The 14,832-nt window shown below is 31.9% G+C and overlaps 2 protein-coding genes across 3 annotated transcripts; both read left to right on the top strand.

Moving 5' to 3' along the window:
* Nucleotides 1–483: 483 nt before the first annotated feature.
* Nucleotides 484–3,475, top strand: LOC101506372 (uncharacterized). Its single transcript, XM_004490943.4, has 2 exons — nt 484–1,379; nt 2,693–3,475. Exons 1-2 carry the CDS (start codon nt 514–516, stop codon nt 3,330–3,332), a joined length of 1,506 nt encoding a protein of 501 aa, XP_004491000.1. The 5' UTR covers nt 484–513; the 3' UTR covers nt 3,333–3,475.
* A 7,260-nt stretch (nt 3,476–10,735) lies between these two features.
* On the top strand, nt 10,736–14,744 carry LOC101505618 (uncharacterized). 2 transcript variants are annotated; one of them, XM_004490941.4, is made up of 9 exons: nt 10,736–10,850; nt 11,396–11,584; nt 12,047–12,123; nt 12,426–12,479; nt 12,808–13,068; nt 13,179–13,241; nt 13,541–13,609; nt 13,702–13,747; nt 14,448–14,744. In XM_004490941.4, the coding sequence occupies exons 1-9, from the start codon at nt 10,826–10,828 to the stop codon at nt 14,507–14,509; spliced, it is 846 nt and encodes a 281-aa protein (XP_004490998.1). In that variant the 5' UTR covers nt 10,736–10,825; the 3' UTR covers nt 14,510–14,744. The 2 variants fall into 2 exon arrangements, with proteins under 2 accessions (XP_004490998.1, XP_004490997.1); XM_004490940.4 differs by having other exon boundaries at nt 10,841–10,984.
* Nucleotides 14,745–14,832: the final 88 nt, after the last annotated feature.

A 14,832-nucleotide genomic window follows, 5' to 3' on the forward strand; every position in this document is an offset into this window, starting at 1 on the left:
AAACTACCAAATCATGTACCTTTGATCCAAATCAATAAATTAATAACCACTTTTATTTATTTATTTTGATTATGTAGAAAAACAACCATAAATTCACATACAATTGAAATGTCTAAGATTTTAAATTTATCACGTTCAACCTAACTATATCAATATTTGTCAATTGAATTATAACTTAATTACTATTCTTTTATTGTTATTATTACTTTAATTTTGTAGTTAATTAATTATACTGAAGCCATGCATTAATACTAGCACCCGTGATGGAAAGAATGAAACACCAAAAACTAGTTATCTTCTCCTAGCACTCCTCTTGATGCTAATTATTTTATTCGTCATTGTAATCACATGCACTACTTTTGACTTTTCTTTACCTAACAAGAATCATAACTAGCTTTGCGTCCACAAAATAAACAAGTCTCAAAAAATATATACATAAAGCCTAGCTCAATCACTTATAAATATAACCCAACATAGAGTAGATTAATATTTAACTTAGGTTAACATCAATCAATGGCTTATTTCAAATCCCTTGATGTGTTTTCATGGATTCAAAACCTTCCACCAACATCACAATGGAAAACAAGTTCTATGTCCTTAAGCTTATGTTCTATAATAAACTTATCCCAACCATCACTAAATCTTACCATATCAAAAAATCACCAATCTCAAAAACTCTTTTTTGCTATTATGGCTGATTTTAATATCCCTATTTTTCTTTGGACCTCAAAAATACCAATCAAACCTAGTAATAAAACCATGAAGTTAATAGATGAAGAAACCATTTCAAATCTTCTTGTTAATTTCATACAAGACATCCTTCATTATGGCTCAAATAAAAATAGTATTTTTATTCAATTTCCAAAATTTGAAAATATTTCAAACTTTAGTGATATTTTCAACCTTGCTTTTTTAACTTTATTTTTTCTAGTTTGCATTTATGAAGCTCCTTCCGATCTTCGTTATAATTGTCTTAATACATTAAAAGAAAAATTATCAAGTTGTGAATCAAGAAAATCATCAAAATTGTTGATGAAACTCTTAGGTTCTAATTTAGAAGAACAATGGATGCGTTCTATTAACCTTGCTATTACAAATTGGATTGTGGAACTACAAGAAATAGCTTCACAATGTCGTAGCACTTTTAGAACACCATCTCCTTTATTTTCTTATGCATTTTTAACATTTGGTTTGTGGAAAGTTCAATTGTATTGTCCACTCATAGCAATGGATATTGTTAGTGCAAATAACCATGCAGCTGATGAGAGGCTTCAATTCTCTCTCAAATATCAACAACTTGAAGGTGTTCTTCAATTCAATCACAAAGTCTTCATCAAAGATAAGTGGGTGGAAATCATGGTGAACATTGACAACATAAGGTAATCAATAATATTATCTAATTAACTAAAATAGTTACATATATAAAATTATGCTTACATTTAAGCATATCTTAATATAACGCAAGACAAGATAATTAGTTAATTAATGAATTAGTTTGGTAGTTGACAATGCGTACTATAGAAGTTTAGTGTTATAAGAGCACTTTATTATATTTAGGCTGTTAATTACTATAAAAAAACTTAGGGAAGGATAGAAAAGGTAGATTCTATCATTTGCTTAATTTTTTGTTCATTTGCATAATTATTTAATTAATAAGTAGATTTTTCTATAAATGTAATATTATTCTCTTAATTCTTATAAAAAATAATTATCCTCTCTTAGATGGGTGTGAAATATTTTAGGCTTTGAATTCTTTTATGTCTTCCATTCCTTCCAACCAAATCTCAACCATGCATTAGAGTAAAATTCATGAGCATATATATATTGATTACTTCATCCGTCTTAAAATAATTGAATCATTTGACCACTTCACACATATTAAAAAAATGTATAGATGAAATAGATAATATTATTTTTACCAAGTTATCATTGTTAGGTATTGGTACATTATGAATGTCATAAAAGCGCAGTAAATGATATTCCATTGGAAATTATGCAAATAGTATTTATTAAATAGTACAATTAAAAAAAATGATTTGAAATTTGAAAAGATCAATTATTTTAAGATAAATTATTGGTTTAATTGCAGTTTTGGTTCCTCTATTTTAGCTGAATCGCAAAAGTAATCCCTCCATTTTATTTCTCCCCAATTTTGGTCCAAATTTTGATGAAATTTCATTTTTTCAAGTCACACCACACCATTTATAATCGTAGATTTCAGGTACAATTGTTGCACCACGAGATCTTGAGGCATGATGTGACTTAAATAAACGCAAAAACAAATAAAACTTCATTAAGTTTTGGACCAAAATTCTGTTTGGAGGACCAAAACCGAAGAGAAATAAAATGGAGGGACTACTTTTGCGATTCAGCTAAAATAAGGGGATCAAAACTGTAATTAAGGCTAAATTATTTTTTACAAATAAATCAACTATTTTGGAACAGAGGGAGTAGTTTTTTTTTTTTTTTTTACTGTTAGATCAATTAAATAATTGAGAAGTTGCTCAATAGAAAGAATCTAGTTGAAATTTGTACATATCATACTCAATAAATTATTTGTTATAAATAGAACCAATTAATTGCTCTACTTTCATTTATAAAAAAAAAAAAAATCTAATTTTTTCATAAGTGATTTTGATTTTTTTTTATTTATCATGACCAATTAATTGAATATTTAAATTTCTATGAATAGATGTGATGTCTTCAAACTAGTAGATGACACCCTTATGAGAGAAAGAGGAGCTGGTGCATGTGAAAAACATTTTCCATCAAGAATATCATTACAACTCACTCCAATACTCCAACATCAAGTACTAAGTGTATCCGTTGGAAAATCCTCAGAAAATCCAACAATGGAAATTGGTGTTGAAAAAAGTTTAGAAGCTTCATTTCAACCAACAAATCCTTACATAGGACTTAATGTTTCAGCTGGAGAGTCAACAACAATGAGTTTAAAGCCTTGGAAATTTGAAGAATCGGTTTATGGATATAGTGCAAATTTAAATTGGTTTCTTCATGATAGCATGGATGGCAAAGAAGTCTTTTCATCAAAGCCTTCAAAATTTGAATTAATTAATCCAAAGTCATGGTTTAAAGATAGGTATTCAAGTGCTTATCGACCTTTTACTAGACAAGGAGGTGTTATTTTTGCTGGTGATGAATATGGAGAAAGTGTGTGTTGGAAAGTGGATAAAAATGCTAGAGGGAAAACAATGGAATGGGAAATAAAGGGTTGGATATGGTTAACTTATTTGCCTAATAAGTATAGGACATTTTATCATGAAACTAGGAGGTTGGAGTTTAGGGAAATTGTTCATCTTAATATTCCTTAGTTTAATCAATTACTTTTGTTTCTCAACTTGTGTGCATCATAAATTGAAAGAATAATATGTATTGGTCTTGTTTTACCAAGCAATATTATTTGTATAATTATTGTTAGTGTAAAATAGTATGTTTGTTCTACTTTTTCCATGTATTTTTCAAGTTAATAATTTGTAGGGACTATTTATGTATTTTTTTTTTATGATGAAAATAATAATAATGGAGGCCATATAGTTGCAATAATTAGGATGAATTTTTAAATTATTTGTCAATTTAATTAATAATTAGTAATTAGCATTATTTTTTTAATAAAATATTAGTTAAAAAACTCTAGTTGCAAAGTTGTATTCTCAGTATGTGTTTTTCTGCTTGTTTAAAATATATATTACAAGTTTAGAAGGCAAATAATGGGAATGAGACTTCTATTTGTGTGAAAGATGAGGTTTATTGGTGCATAATTTGAAAAAAGGGATATTTTTGATTTTTTTATTTATTAAAGGAATATTTCCCTTAAGATTTTTTTTTAATAGTTACTCATAATATGAATCATATTTTAAATGGTTGCCAAACATTATAAAACATCATAAATATATCATATCATTTGTGTGTGGTTGAGTTCTATTTGCCACATCATTATTTTTTGTAAATGTAGTTGACGACTAGGATAAAAAATAATGATTTTTACTTATTTGTTGAGAGGAAATCTAACACTATAATTTAAAATAAATAAAGTTTGTTATATTTATGTGTATTTTAAGTCTGTTTATTGTAACTTATTTTGAAAACAATCACTTCTATAAATATTTATCAGATTGTAACGATTTAAATTAGAATATGAAAATAATTCAAAAATTGCTTCAAAAGAAAATTTGTCTAAGGTAGCTACTGTTGGATTTTAAATTTCAAAAAACTATTTAAAATTTCCAATTTATGCCACCGAAGATATTACTGGGTTGAGTCGCGGACTAGGTCGCTCTCTTTAAGACGTTTCGCGGCACTGCCCAAATTGTGCAAAGCAGACTATCAACCACGAAGTCCCCAGGATAAAACAGCCCAGATTCACTGTATCGGAGTTCCACTGCACCGTGGAAAACCGTTCTAGAATTACACCCTCAATATGACAATTAAAGTCACTCTCAATATGGTACTATGACCATTCATAACTACGGTATAATAACCGCTCAAAAAAAGACAAAAAAAACGAATGGACTACGGCATAATAACCGCTCTAAAAACAAAGTGATTACGGCATAGCAACCGCTCTAAAAACAAAAGGACTACGACATAATAACTACGACATAATAACCGCTTTAAAACCGAAGGGACTGCGGCATAATAACCGCTCTAAAACCGAAGGGACTGCGGCATAATAACCGCTCTAAAACCAAAGGGACTGCGACATAATAACCGCTCTAAAACCGAAGGGACTGCGACATAATAACCGCTTTAAAATCGAAGGGACTGCGGCATAATAACCGCTTTAAAACCGATGGGACTGCGGCATAATAACCACTCTAAAACCGAAGGGACAGAAAGAAAGGGGAGAAGTGGCTCGAAAATTAGGCGAGCAGAATATAAGAGGGAGAAAAGAGAAAGTTGGGAAAAGCATCCAACTTTGGTGTACTTTTCACAATAGCTTGAAACTCATTATATAGTGATGGAAGCAAAGTCACATATGTTTTCTAAACAATGTGGGACTTTAGTATGTATAGAATTAAAACTACACAAAACATGATAGTTTTTCAAAGTGGGATTTCAAAAAATATTCTTACCAATGTGGGACTTGAATTTAAAAAAAAACAAGTTTCTTTCCAATTAAATTTAAGAAAATATTTCTTTCCAATGTGGGACTTCAACACATTTTTAAATTCACACTATAACATACATATATTCCAACAATCCCCCACTTGAATTTAAAAAAAATTCTTAAAATACCATCAAGTTAAAAAAAAAGTTTCTTAAAATAGCATCAAGTGCTTCTATAAGATCGTGCATAAACAAAGGTGTCTTTCGACTTGAACCTTTGCATAGCGAGTAAGATTCAGATTCAACAAGAGTAACCGTAGTTTTGAACTCTATCTCTGACATCAAACCCACACACAACCTTTTCATTAGGTGTATTCTAAAAAGCCCGTGCATTTAGGGCCCTGCACGTGTATCCCAGTCTAGTGAACGCTCTAGGAATTCTGCCTCGAAATTCCATAGGAAGCGGCCCCCACTTCCACATTCACGTAGGTGAGTCTATCAAAAGTACTCCTGTAGCCACTAGGTACCCCACTCCATATAGAGTATAGATCTCATTAAGAGTTTCTATTATCTCATCCTTTTTCGCTTCAGGAATCATGCTTCTCATATAAAACATAGCATGTTCATCTCATATCACTATGACTTGTTATTACCCATTGAACCTAATTCTTGGGATCTCCAGTCTTTTAGGTCGGGTTACCATCATAAGTGACTCATTTATCTATAGGCATTAGTCTCATCCTTTTGGATGTATTTTGGACTTTCTCTCTAGCTAATCCTTTCGTCAAAGGATCAGCTAAATTTTCATCAGTGCGTATATGATCCACAAGAACAGCTCCTTTAGAAAATAACTTTCTAACAATGTTGTGCTTACGACGAATTTGTCGTTTCTTATCGTTGTAATAACAATTCTCAATCTTCGCAATAGCCGCGGTACTATCGCAGTGGATCAATGCATCTGTCATAGATCTTTTCCATATAGGGATCTCAACTAGCAGACATCTCAACCAGCTTGCTTTTTCACTAGTAGTAGCTAGTGCTATCATTTCAGACTTCATAGTGGACTGAGTCAATATCGTCTGTTCTTTGATTTCCAAGATACAACACTACTCGCTATATTAAAATATAGTCATCAATTGCTTTGGAGTCATCTGATAAGATGTTCCAATCAGCATCATTGTAGGAAATCTTCGATAATATAATCCGAGACTCATGGTCCTTTTCAGGTATCTCATGACTCTTTCCATAGCGTACCAATGCTCCATACTAGGTCTACTAGTAAACCTGCACAATAATCCCACGACACATGCAATGTCGGGTCTAGTACAATCAATGGCATACCTGAGACTGCCAATGATGCTCGCGTATTCAGTTTGTCTAACACCTTCCCTAGTGTAATTGAAAAGTTTCACACTTAGATCATATGGTGTGCAAGCAGGTTTATAGTCAAAGTAATTATATTTCTTTAGGATATTTTCAACATAGTGAAATTGATCCAAAGAAATTCCCTTTTCTGACCTAGTAATCTTGATTCCAAGGATTACATTTGCTTCTCTGAGGTCTTTCATATCAAAGTTGTTACACAACAATGATTTCAAAATATTTACAGCAAGAAAGTTTGAATCAAATATGAGTATCTCGTCTACATAGAGACATATGATAGTGCAAATGCCATTTTCAAATTTGTGGTAAATACATTTGTCACTTTCATTCACTTTAAACTCATTCGATATAATAAAGTTATCAAACTTTTCATGCCATTTCTTTGGAGCTTATTTAAGACCATACATGGATTTATCTAACATACATACCCTGTATTCTTGTCCTTGAATTACAAAACCTTTAGGTTGCTCCATAATAGATTTCTTCTTCCGAATCACCTTTTAAAAAAGTTGTTTTAACATCCATTTGGTGTAACACCAGGTTAAGAATAGCTGCTAGTGATATGAGTATTCTAATGGATGTTATTCTAATGATCGGTGGAAAAGTCTCGAATAAATCTATATTTTCTCTTTGTCTAAAACCTTTGGCTACAAGGTGTGCCTTGTATTTATCAACAGATCCATCGGGTTTTAGTTTCTTTTCCAAAATCCATTTACAAACTATTGGTTTGCAACCAAGAGGCAAGTGTACTAAATGTCAGGTTCGGTTAGACTCTAGAGAATCCATTTCATCGTTTATAGCTTCTTGCCATAGATCTGCATCCAATGATGACAGAGCTTCTTTAAGATTTGCAAGATTCTCTTCTAAATTATAAGCCATATATTCTGGTCCATAATCTATAGCAACTCTTACTCTCTTACTCCTTTGAGTTTTTGTTTCGTCTTGTTTGTTGCTTTCAATGCTTCTTGTCACATGAACTTGACTAAGTTTGCTGTCCCCACTATTTCACAGTAACTTGACTAGGTTCGCTGCCCCCACTATTTCTCAATTTAAAAGGGGATTTATTTTCATAGAGGTCAACTTCATTTGACTTTATGATCACTTTTGCGTTTAGGTCATAAAACCTATACGCTTTGTTCTTTACCGCATACCCAATGAATTCTCATTCATAGGCTCTACTGGCGAATTTAACTCGCTCTTTTGTTTTTAGATTTAAGAACTCTATTCAAAACATAGCAAATAAACAATATATTTTCTTCACACCAATGAGATGTAGTACTAGAGTTAAACATACTAGCAACAACTAGTTCAATAAAAGTTATATTATTTTTTCTTTTCAACTTTACCATTCACTTCAAGTAATTATGGTGTAGTTGTTCCATGTATAATTCCAGACAATTTATAAAACTCATTAAATAAACTAAATCATACTTGGAATCTCTTAATCTTTATATTAAATTGATTTTTCAATTTCAGCTGTAAAGATCCTTAACATGCCAAGTGTTTCACTTTTATTTTTCATTTCTTGGTAACGTCTCATCAAGTTCACATATGTCAAAGTGTAATAAATCTAAAGACTTAGATTCTCTAACTACATATTTATGTGAACTCTTTGTTATTTTAGCTTGACTATAAAAATCACATTTTTCAAAATCATTTAACAATAACTTTAGAATTAAAACTAAGTTACTTAATTTTGAAATCAGATGTGTTCACATCACATAGTCTAGCATGTCAAAATTAAAATCACACAACATGTAAGCATAAACAGACATTTTATTGATTTCAACATTCAAACAAAAGAGACATATTAAATTTCAATGTTTAATTTAAATATGCCATGAATGACGTACCTTAATAGCTTATCTCATGAATTATCTTCTGAATTCTACGGGAGTGTGCCTCCACGTCCATGAATCTATCAGCCTCCATGTGCCTCCACGGATCTGTCAGCCTCCATGTATCAGACATCTGATACTCTCTGATACTCTAGGTAGCAATCACAACTTACTTAGAGTATCTCAAACATATCTCGCATTATTGCTGGAACTGTAATAGTTATACAGATCATCAACAAGTCGATTAAGAATATAATTCTTATCATTATTCTCCCATGGGTTAATTCTCCAACTGTTTTATCCTTTTCTATTTGCTTCAAACTGAAACATTTTATCGAAATGAGAGGCAACATAACCAAATCCAGTAATCTCTTCGGTTGACATGGCAGAACGAAACGTCTTAAAATTGTTGGATTTTAAATTTCAAATTGGATTTTGAATTTCAAAAACTATTTAAAATTCACAATTTATGCCACCGAAGATATTACTGGGTTGAGTCGCGGACTAGGTCGCTCTCTTTAAGACGTTTCGCGGCACTGCCCAAATTGTGCAAGGCAGACTATCAACCACGAAGTCCCCAGGATAAAACAGCCCAGATTCACTGTATCGGAGTTCCACTGCACCGTGGAAAACCGTTCTAGAATTACACCCTCAATATGACAATTAAAGTCACTCTCAATATGGTACTATGACCATTCATAACTACGGTATAATAACCGCTCAAAAAAAGACAAAAAAAACGAATGGACTACGGCATAATAACCGCTCTAAAAACAAAGTGATTACGGCATAGCAACCGCTCTAAAAACAAAAGGACTACGGCATAATAACTACGACATAATAACCGCTTTAAAACCGAAGGGACTGCGGCATAATAACCGCTCTAAAACCGAAGGGACTGCGGCATAATAACCGCTCTAAAACCAAAGGGACTGCGGCATAATAACCGCTCTAAAACCGAAGGGACTGCGACATAATAACCGCTTTAAAATCGAAGGGACTGCGGCATAATAACCACTCTAAAACCGAAGGGACTGCGGCATAATAACCGCTTTAAAACCGATGGGATTGCGGCATAATAACCGCTCTAAAACCGAAGGGACAGAAAGAAAGGGGAGAAGTGGCTCGAAAATTAGGCGAACAGAATATAAGAGGGAGAAAAGAGAAAGTTGGGAAAAGCATCCAACTTTGGTGTACTTTTCACAATAGCTTGAAACTCATTTTATAGTGATGGAAGCAAAGTCACATATATTTTCTAAACAATGTGGGACTTTAGTATGTATAGAATTAAAACTACACAAAACATGATAGTTTTTCAAAGTGGGATTTCAAAAAATATTCTTACCAATGTGGGACTTGAATTTTAAAAAAACAAGTTTCTTTCTAATTAAATTTAAGAAAATATTTCTTTCCAATGTGAGACTTCAACACATTTTTAAATTCACACTATAACATACATATATTCCAATAGCTACTCATGAAAATAAATGATGTTTTTAAATATATTCATTATGGTAAATAAACCCAAATCTGTTTTTAGTTTTTTATATCACTAAATAATTTAATATAAAAAATACTTTTTTTTTTATATAATATGTAATAACACTCTAGACATATATTTAAGAGAAAAGAGGACATTCACTCTAAATGTAAATTTTTATACTAAAAACTCAATGGGAGTTCACCATTTTGTGGTTATTTTTCAATTGCAATTATATGCAAACTAATGTGACAATAACTTCTCAAAAGTATTTTACTGGATCTCTCAGCATCTCCATTAAACTATGTATTTAAACTTTTTTATTTTATAAACTAAGGTATATTTCCATGATTTGTACACATTTGAAATTAGGTGCGTTCGTGTACCTAAATTTTTTCTTTGTTTTGACACTATTTAAATACATCTCAAACACATTTATAAAAGTTAAAGATGTATTTTTGGTAGTAGATAAATAAATGAAGTTAACAAATTATCAAATCTATTTTAGATTTTTTTTAATGAAATAAATTACTCTATTTAGATGCACATATATATTTCGATTCTCAATTTTAAATTTTATTTAATTATAATAAATAAACGTATTTATTCAATGTTCTATATTTTTGATATTAACAATATCAACGTATTTGTGACATGTGAAGTTTATGTGCTAGAACCTGTACACACCCAAGTAGACACATCAAACATAGTCCATTTAAACCTTTAATTTAATTAATTTTAAAATTTCACTTTCTAGTTGTTGTTTTAAGATTTTTAAAAATACGAAGATAATAAATAGTTAAATATATTATTAACCAAACAAAAAACTGTAGTTAATAAATTATTTATCTTTTTTTCTATATCATTCTTAATAGTTTATTATTTCGTGTCATCAATTTATCTCTCTACAATGAATAATGAAACATAATTTTTGACAGAAAATTTAATAAAATTAAGATATTATTGAGAAAATAATAATTGAACTTAAAAAACAAAAATTGAAAAAGAAATTATAGGAAGGAAGCGAGTGAAGAGAGAAGGCGAAGATTTCGAAGCAATGCAACAATACAATTCGTTAACAAGTTGGGTATTTGCATTTCTTCTCTTTAATAACTTCTCACGCTTTACCCATTCATTCATTCATTCATTCTCTCTGCAAATTCCCAATTTCTTCTTCCATTCATGGATTCCTCCGCTGCCATTCGATCTTCTCACTGTATGCATTTTTTATATTTTCTTTAGCTCAATGCAGATAATCTCTGTTTCTTTATTTTTTCTGATCTCTCATCTCCGTTTTGTTTTCTTCATCTTTTATTTATTTATTTATTCATTCATTCATTTCGATAAACAATTTTTTTCCTTAGTATTGTTATGTACAATTTTCTAATTAATATATATTATCATTACTAAAATAACACAAGAGAGGTATGTTCACGAGTTTAACAGTAATTAATCTCAGTGTCACCACATTTATTAAGGATACACACTTTATAAGGGATTGTCTTCATTCATCTTATTATTGAAATACATAAGTTTTGAAATTGGTTGTTGTTATTACCATATGCTTAGTGATCATGTTGAAAACTATTGCAATCAAATGCTTAATGTTTACTTTTTGATCCCACAGGCTTTATGTCCCATATGCAATCCTCACTTCAGAAACCAGGTTTAATTCCCGTCCGAAAAGTTGGATGGAACTTTCAAAGTAGACCTTTCATCCAAAACTTGGCAATTAGTGATAAACACAACAAATGGAATCGAACACTAGTGTCATGCACAAAAACAACAGAAGCTATTGACACTTCCAAGACTCAGGGTGGGTTGTTTTGATTCTGAAATTAATTATGTACTTATATTTGTGTTCTGTGTGGCTGTTGGTTGAATGCAGCAACTGGCAAGCCTTGTTCTTTATAATAATAATAATTATAGCTTTTGCAATGGTTATAAGATTTTGAAATACATTAATCATTATTGAAGTCTTGGTCAGCAGTTTTATATTTCTATACATATCATCCAAGGTTTATATTTTCTCTAAGTATTATCCTGATCAAATTTGAAATCCTTAACTTCTATCATTGCTCGTTGTAATGGCTATGTGTCATTTATTGTTGTTTCTTTGCTTCTTTTTAAGAAAAATGTTTTATTTTAGGCAACAATTCCATTTCTGTTGCTTATGAGCATTACTATTACTGATTGAGAAATGTAGTTTGGAGGTAACATGTTATTGCAACTTGGCTGTTCTACTTTAGGACCTGATAATTATGTTATATTGCTGCAGCTTCTTCGGATGGCTCTACAAAAGATTCTCTGGAGAAAAAACCTTTGCAAACAGCTGCATTTCCCAATGGATTTGAGGTTTATAGCTATCCTTTTTTATATTTACCTGAAACATCATATAGCTTGTTATCAATAAAGGATACACTTCTGTGGAAATTAGCAATAGTATGCCACAAATTCACAAATCAACATATTTTTAGTACGATGAAGAACATACCTGGGCAATCATATTGGCACTTCTTTTACCAATCTATAGGAAACGTTATACTGCATACATATTAAAATACTTCTGTTTGATGATGATAGTACTTGCTTTTGATCATATATCTTATCAACTCTTTTTCCCTGACTTGGATAATGTTTGGTTTGCTTATGATCAGGCTTTAATATTAGATGTATGCGATGAGACTCAAATTGCAGAACTGAAACTAAAGGTGACCTTCTAGTCTCTTGTTTTCTGCTTTCACGAAATTTAAAAGAAAAATTCATTGTATGCTTATAACCATGAGGTTGTAGACATGGTATGGTTTCCACATTTCCTTTTTGTGTGTGTCTTTGGTTCATCTTTAAATTTGGGCTTTTAGGCCTAACTCCACACAAAAGCTAGCTCAAGAGGTGAAGTATGCTCAAGTCTTACAAGGACTAAGTGGGGTTAGCCATGCGAATCAAATGACGTTTTAATGTCCCAGATAAATTATGGCTAAAGGCAATTCATTTAAATCTAAAAAATCCTTCTTTATTTGACTTTTGTTGTGATAATAGGTTGGGGACTTTGAGATGCATATGAAGCGAAACATGGGAGTAGCAACAGCTCCTATGTTCAACAATGCACCAACTACACCACCGCCTGTTCCAACTAAACCTGTGGTTGAGTCTGCGCCTTCAACCCCATCATCATCATCGTCAAAATCATCTTCAGGAAAGACCAATCCATTTGTAAATGACTCCGATGATCTGTCATCAAAGCTGGCTGTGTTGGAGGCTTCAGGTGCTAAAAATTATGTCTTGGTTGCAGCTCCTACGGTATGCCATATATAAATACAAATACATATGTCGAGTTTTGCTTTCACCGAGTTACCATCTATGACATGAGCTAAGTAGAGTCTTCTCTCTCTCTCTCTTTCTCTCTCCAGGTTGGTTCGTTTCGAAGAGGTAGAACTGTGAAGGGGAAGAAGCAACCTCCTAACTGTAAAGAGGTATTTGACAATACATGTTCCTCTGTCTATTATTCATTGTAGTGTTTCTTAAGTCATCAGCTTGTTATGTACTTAGAGCACATAATTTAATACTCCCTTTGCATTGGCTTGATGAAAAATCCCAACCATGCATGAGAGGGTGACCAGAACTGAGCTAACATACTGCACAAGAATAGAAAATGTGACGCAGTTTCTTTATAAAATCTCTGCTGTTCTAAAATATGATAACAAGTATTTTTGCTAGGATTGTCGTATTTTTGCATAAACTCAATTGTCTGTTTTCAATTTAAAATCCACAGGGTGATATAATCAAAGATGGGCAAGTTATAGGGTATTTGGATCAGTTTGGCACTCCACTTCCCGTTAAGGTGATCTTTGTCGATTTCTTTAACTAAGCATCCTTCTTATGTACTGCTCCTGACTTTTTTTTTGTTTTTTGTATTAATTTCAAATCTTGCAGTCAGGTGTGGCTGGAGAAGTGTTGAAGCTATTCTTTCAGGATGGAGGTATAATGTTTGTGATTTCTAATGAAATACATCGAATTGTTTGATATGGGACTCAAGTATTATGGGTCTTCTCAAATAAGAAAAGTATAATTGTGCTTCCAGTAATTAAATGTAGCAAAAATGATTGACTAAGACTGGAGAAAAATGGTTTGTTGAAATGCCAGGACTTTCATCCTTGCATACTAAAATGTATAGTAGAAAGAATTTTAACTGTCCTACCAATTCTGTGAGCCTAGCTCACTTGGCTTGGACATTAACTTGAAAGTTCCTGTTGAGGGGTTCAACATCCACTTCTTTTTTTTCCTGTCTCTGGCCCACCAAGTAGAGATTTCCAGGTACCATAAACAAAATGTCCAACCAAACCAGGGTATCTTGGATTCTCCAGCAGCAAAGATACTAGCATTTTTCGAGTACTCTGTAAAATTACTGGTGTACCAATGCCTGACTTAATTTCACAAGTTGTCTTCATCCTTGGTTTGCATTTGTTAAATGACGAGAAGTCACATGATATGATATCCATGAAATTTTTGAATTACTGCTCACTGTCAACACTCAGACAATATTATAAATGTTTAACTTATAATGGAACTTTGATGATTGACAGTTCACATTTATCGTTCTTCTACTTTAATTGATGGGCATGTCTGAGATACATACTTTTGGTGAATTTATTAGTGTTTTTGCTGTTTAATTTTTACAGAGGCCGTTGGCTATGGAGACCCTATTATTGCTGTCTTACCATCATTCAACAATATCAAGTGAGCCAGCCTTTCCTACTGTTGATGATTAGTTATGCGCCGTTAATTTGTTTGGGAGCTGAGATGTGAATTCAATTTACAGTCCAGTTATTTTTTGTATTCTGTAGCAAATAGCATATCGGCAAATTTTTTTAACTACAGATTCAGAAATATTGATCTTTGCAATAATATTGAGCTTAATCGGCATTTGAACACGATGGCCATATTTGATATACTAGTTGCACGTGCTTTATATTGTATTAACTATTTCAAGTTTTGTTATTATTTATGAGAGGACATAAGCAAAGCAAAAAGACACACTAGTCATTTTTGTGCCCCAAATATGTG

Source organism: Cicer arietinum, chromosome 2 (assembly GCF_000331145.2).
Source record: "Cicer arietinum cultivar CDC Frontier isolate Library 1 chromosome 2, Cicar.CDCFrontier_v2.0, whole genome shotgun sequence".
Taxonomy (NCBI): Eukaryota; Viridiplantae; Streptophyta; class Magnoliopsida; order Fabales; family Fabaceae; genus Cicer; species Cicer arietinum.

Excerpts from the sequence above, each read along its gene's own strand:
- LOC101506372 (XM_004490943.4), top strand. The coding sequence starts at position 514 with ATGGCTTATTTCAAATCCCTTGATGTGTTTTCATGGATTCAAAACCTT. Across the intron at positions 1,380-2,692 it reads GTGAACATTGACAACATAAG|ATGTGATGTCTTCAAACTAG; the intron begins GTAATCAATAAT and ends TTCTATGAATAG.
- LOC101505618 (XM_004490940.4), top strand. The coding sequence starts at position 10,951 with ATGGATTCCTCCGCTGCCATTCGATCTTCTCACT. Across the intron at positions 11,585-12,046 it reads TGACACTTCCAAGACTCAGG|CTTCTTCGGATGGCTCTACA; the intron begins GTGGGTTGTTTT and ends ATATTGCTGCAG. Across the intron at positions 13,069-13,178 it reads TCTTGGTTGCAGCTCCTACG|GTTGGTTCGTTTCGAAGAGG; the intron begins GTATGCCATATA and ends TTCTCTCTCCAG.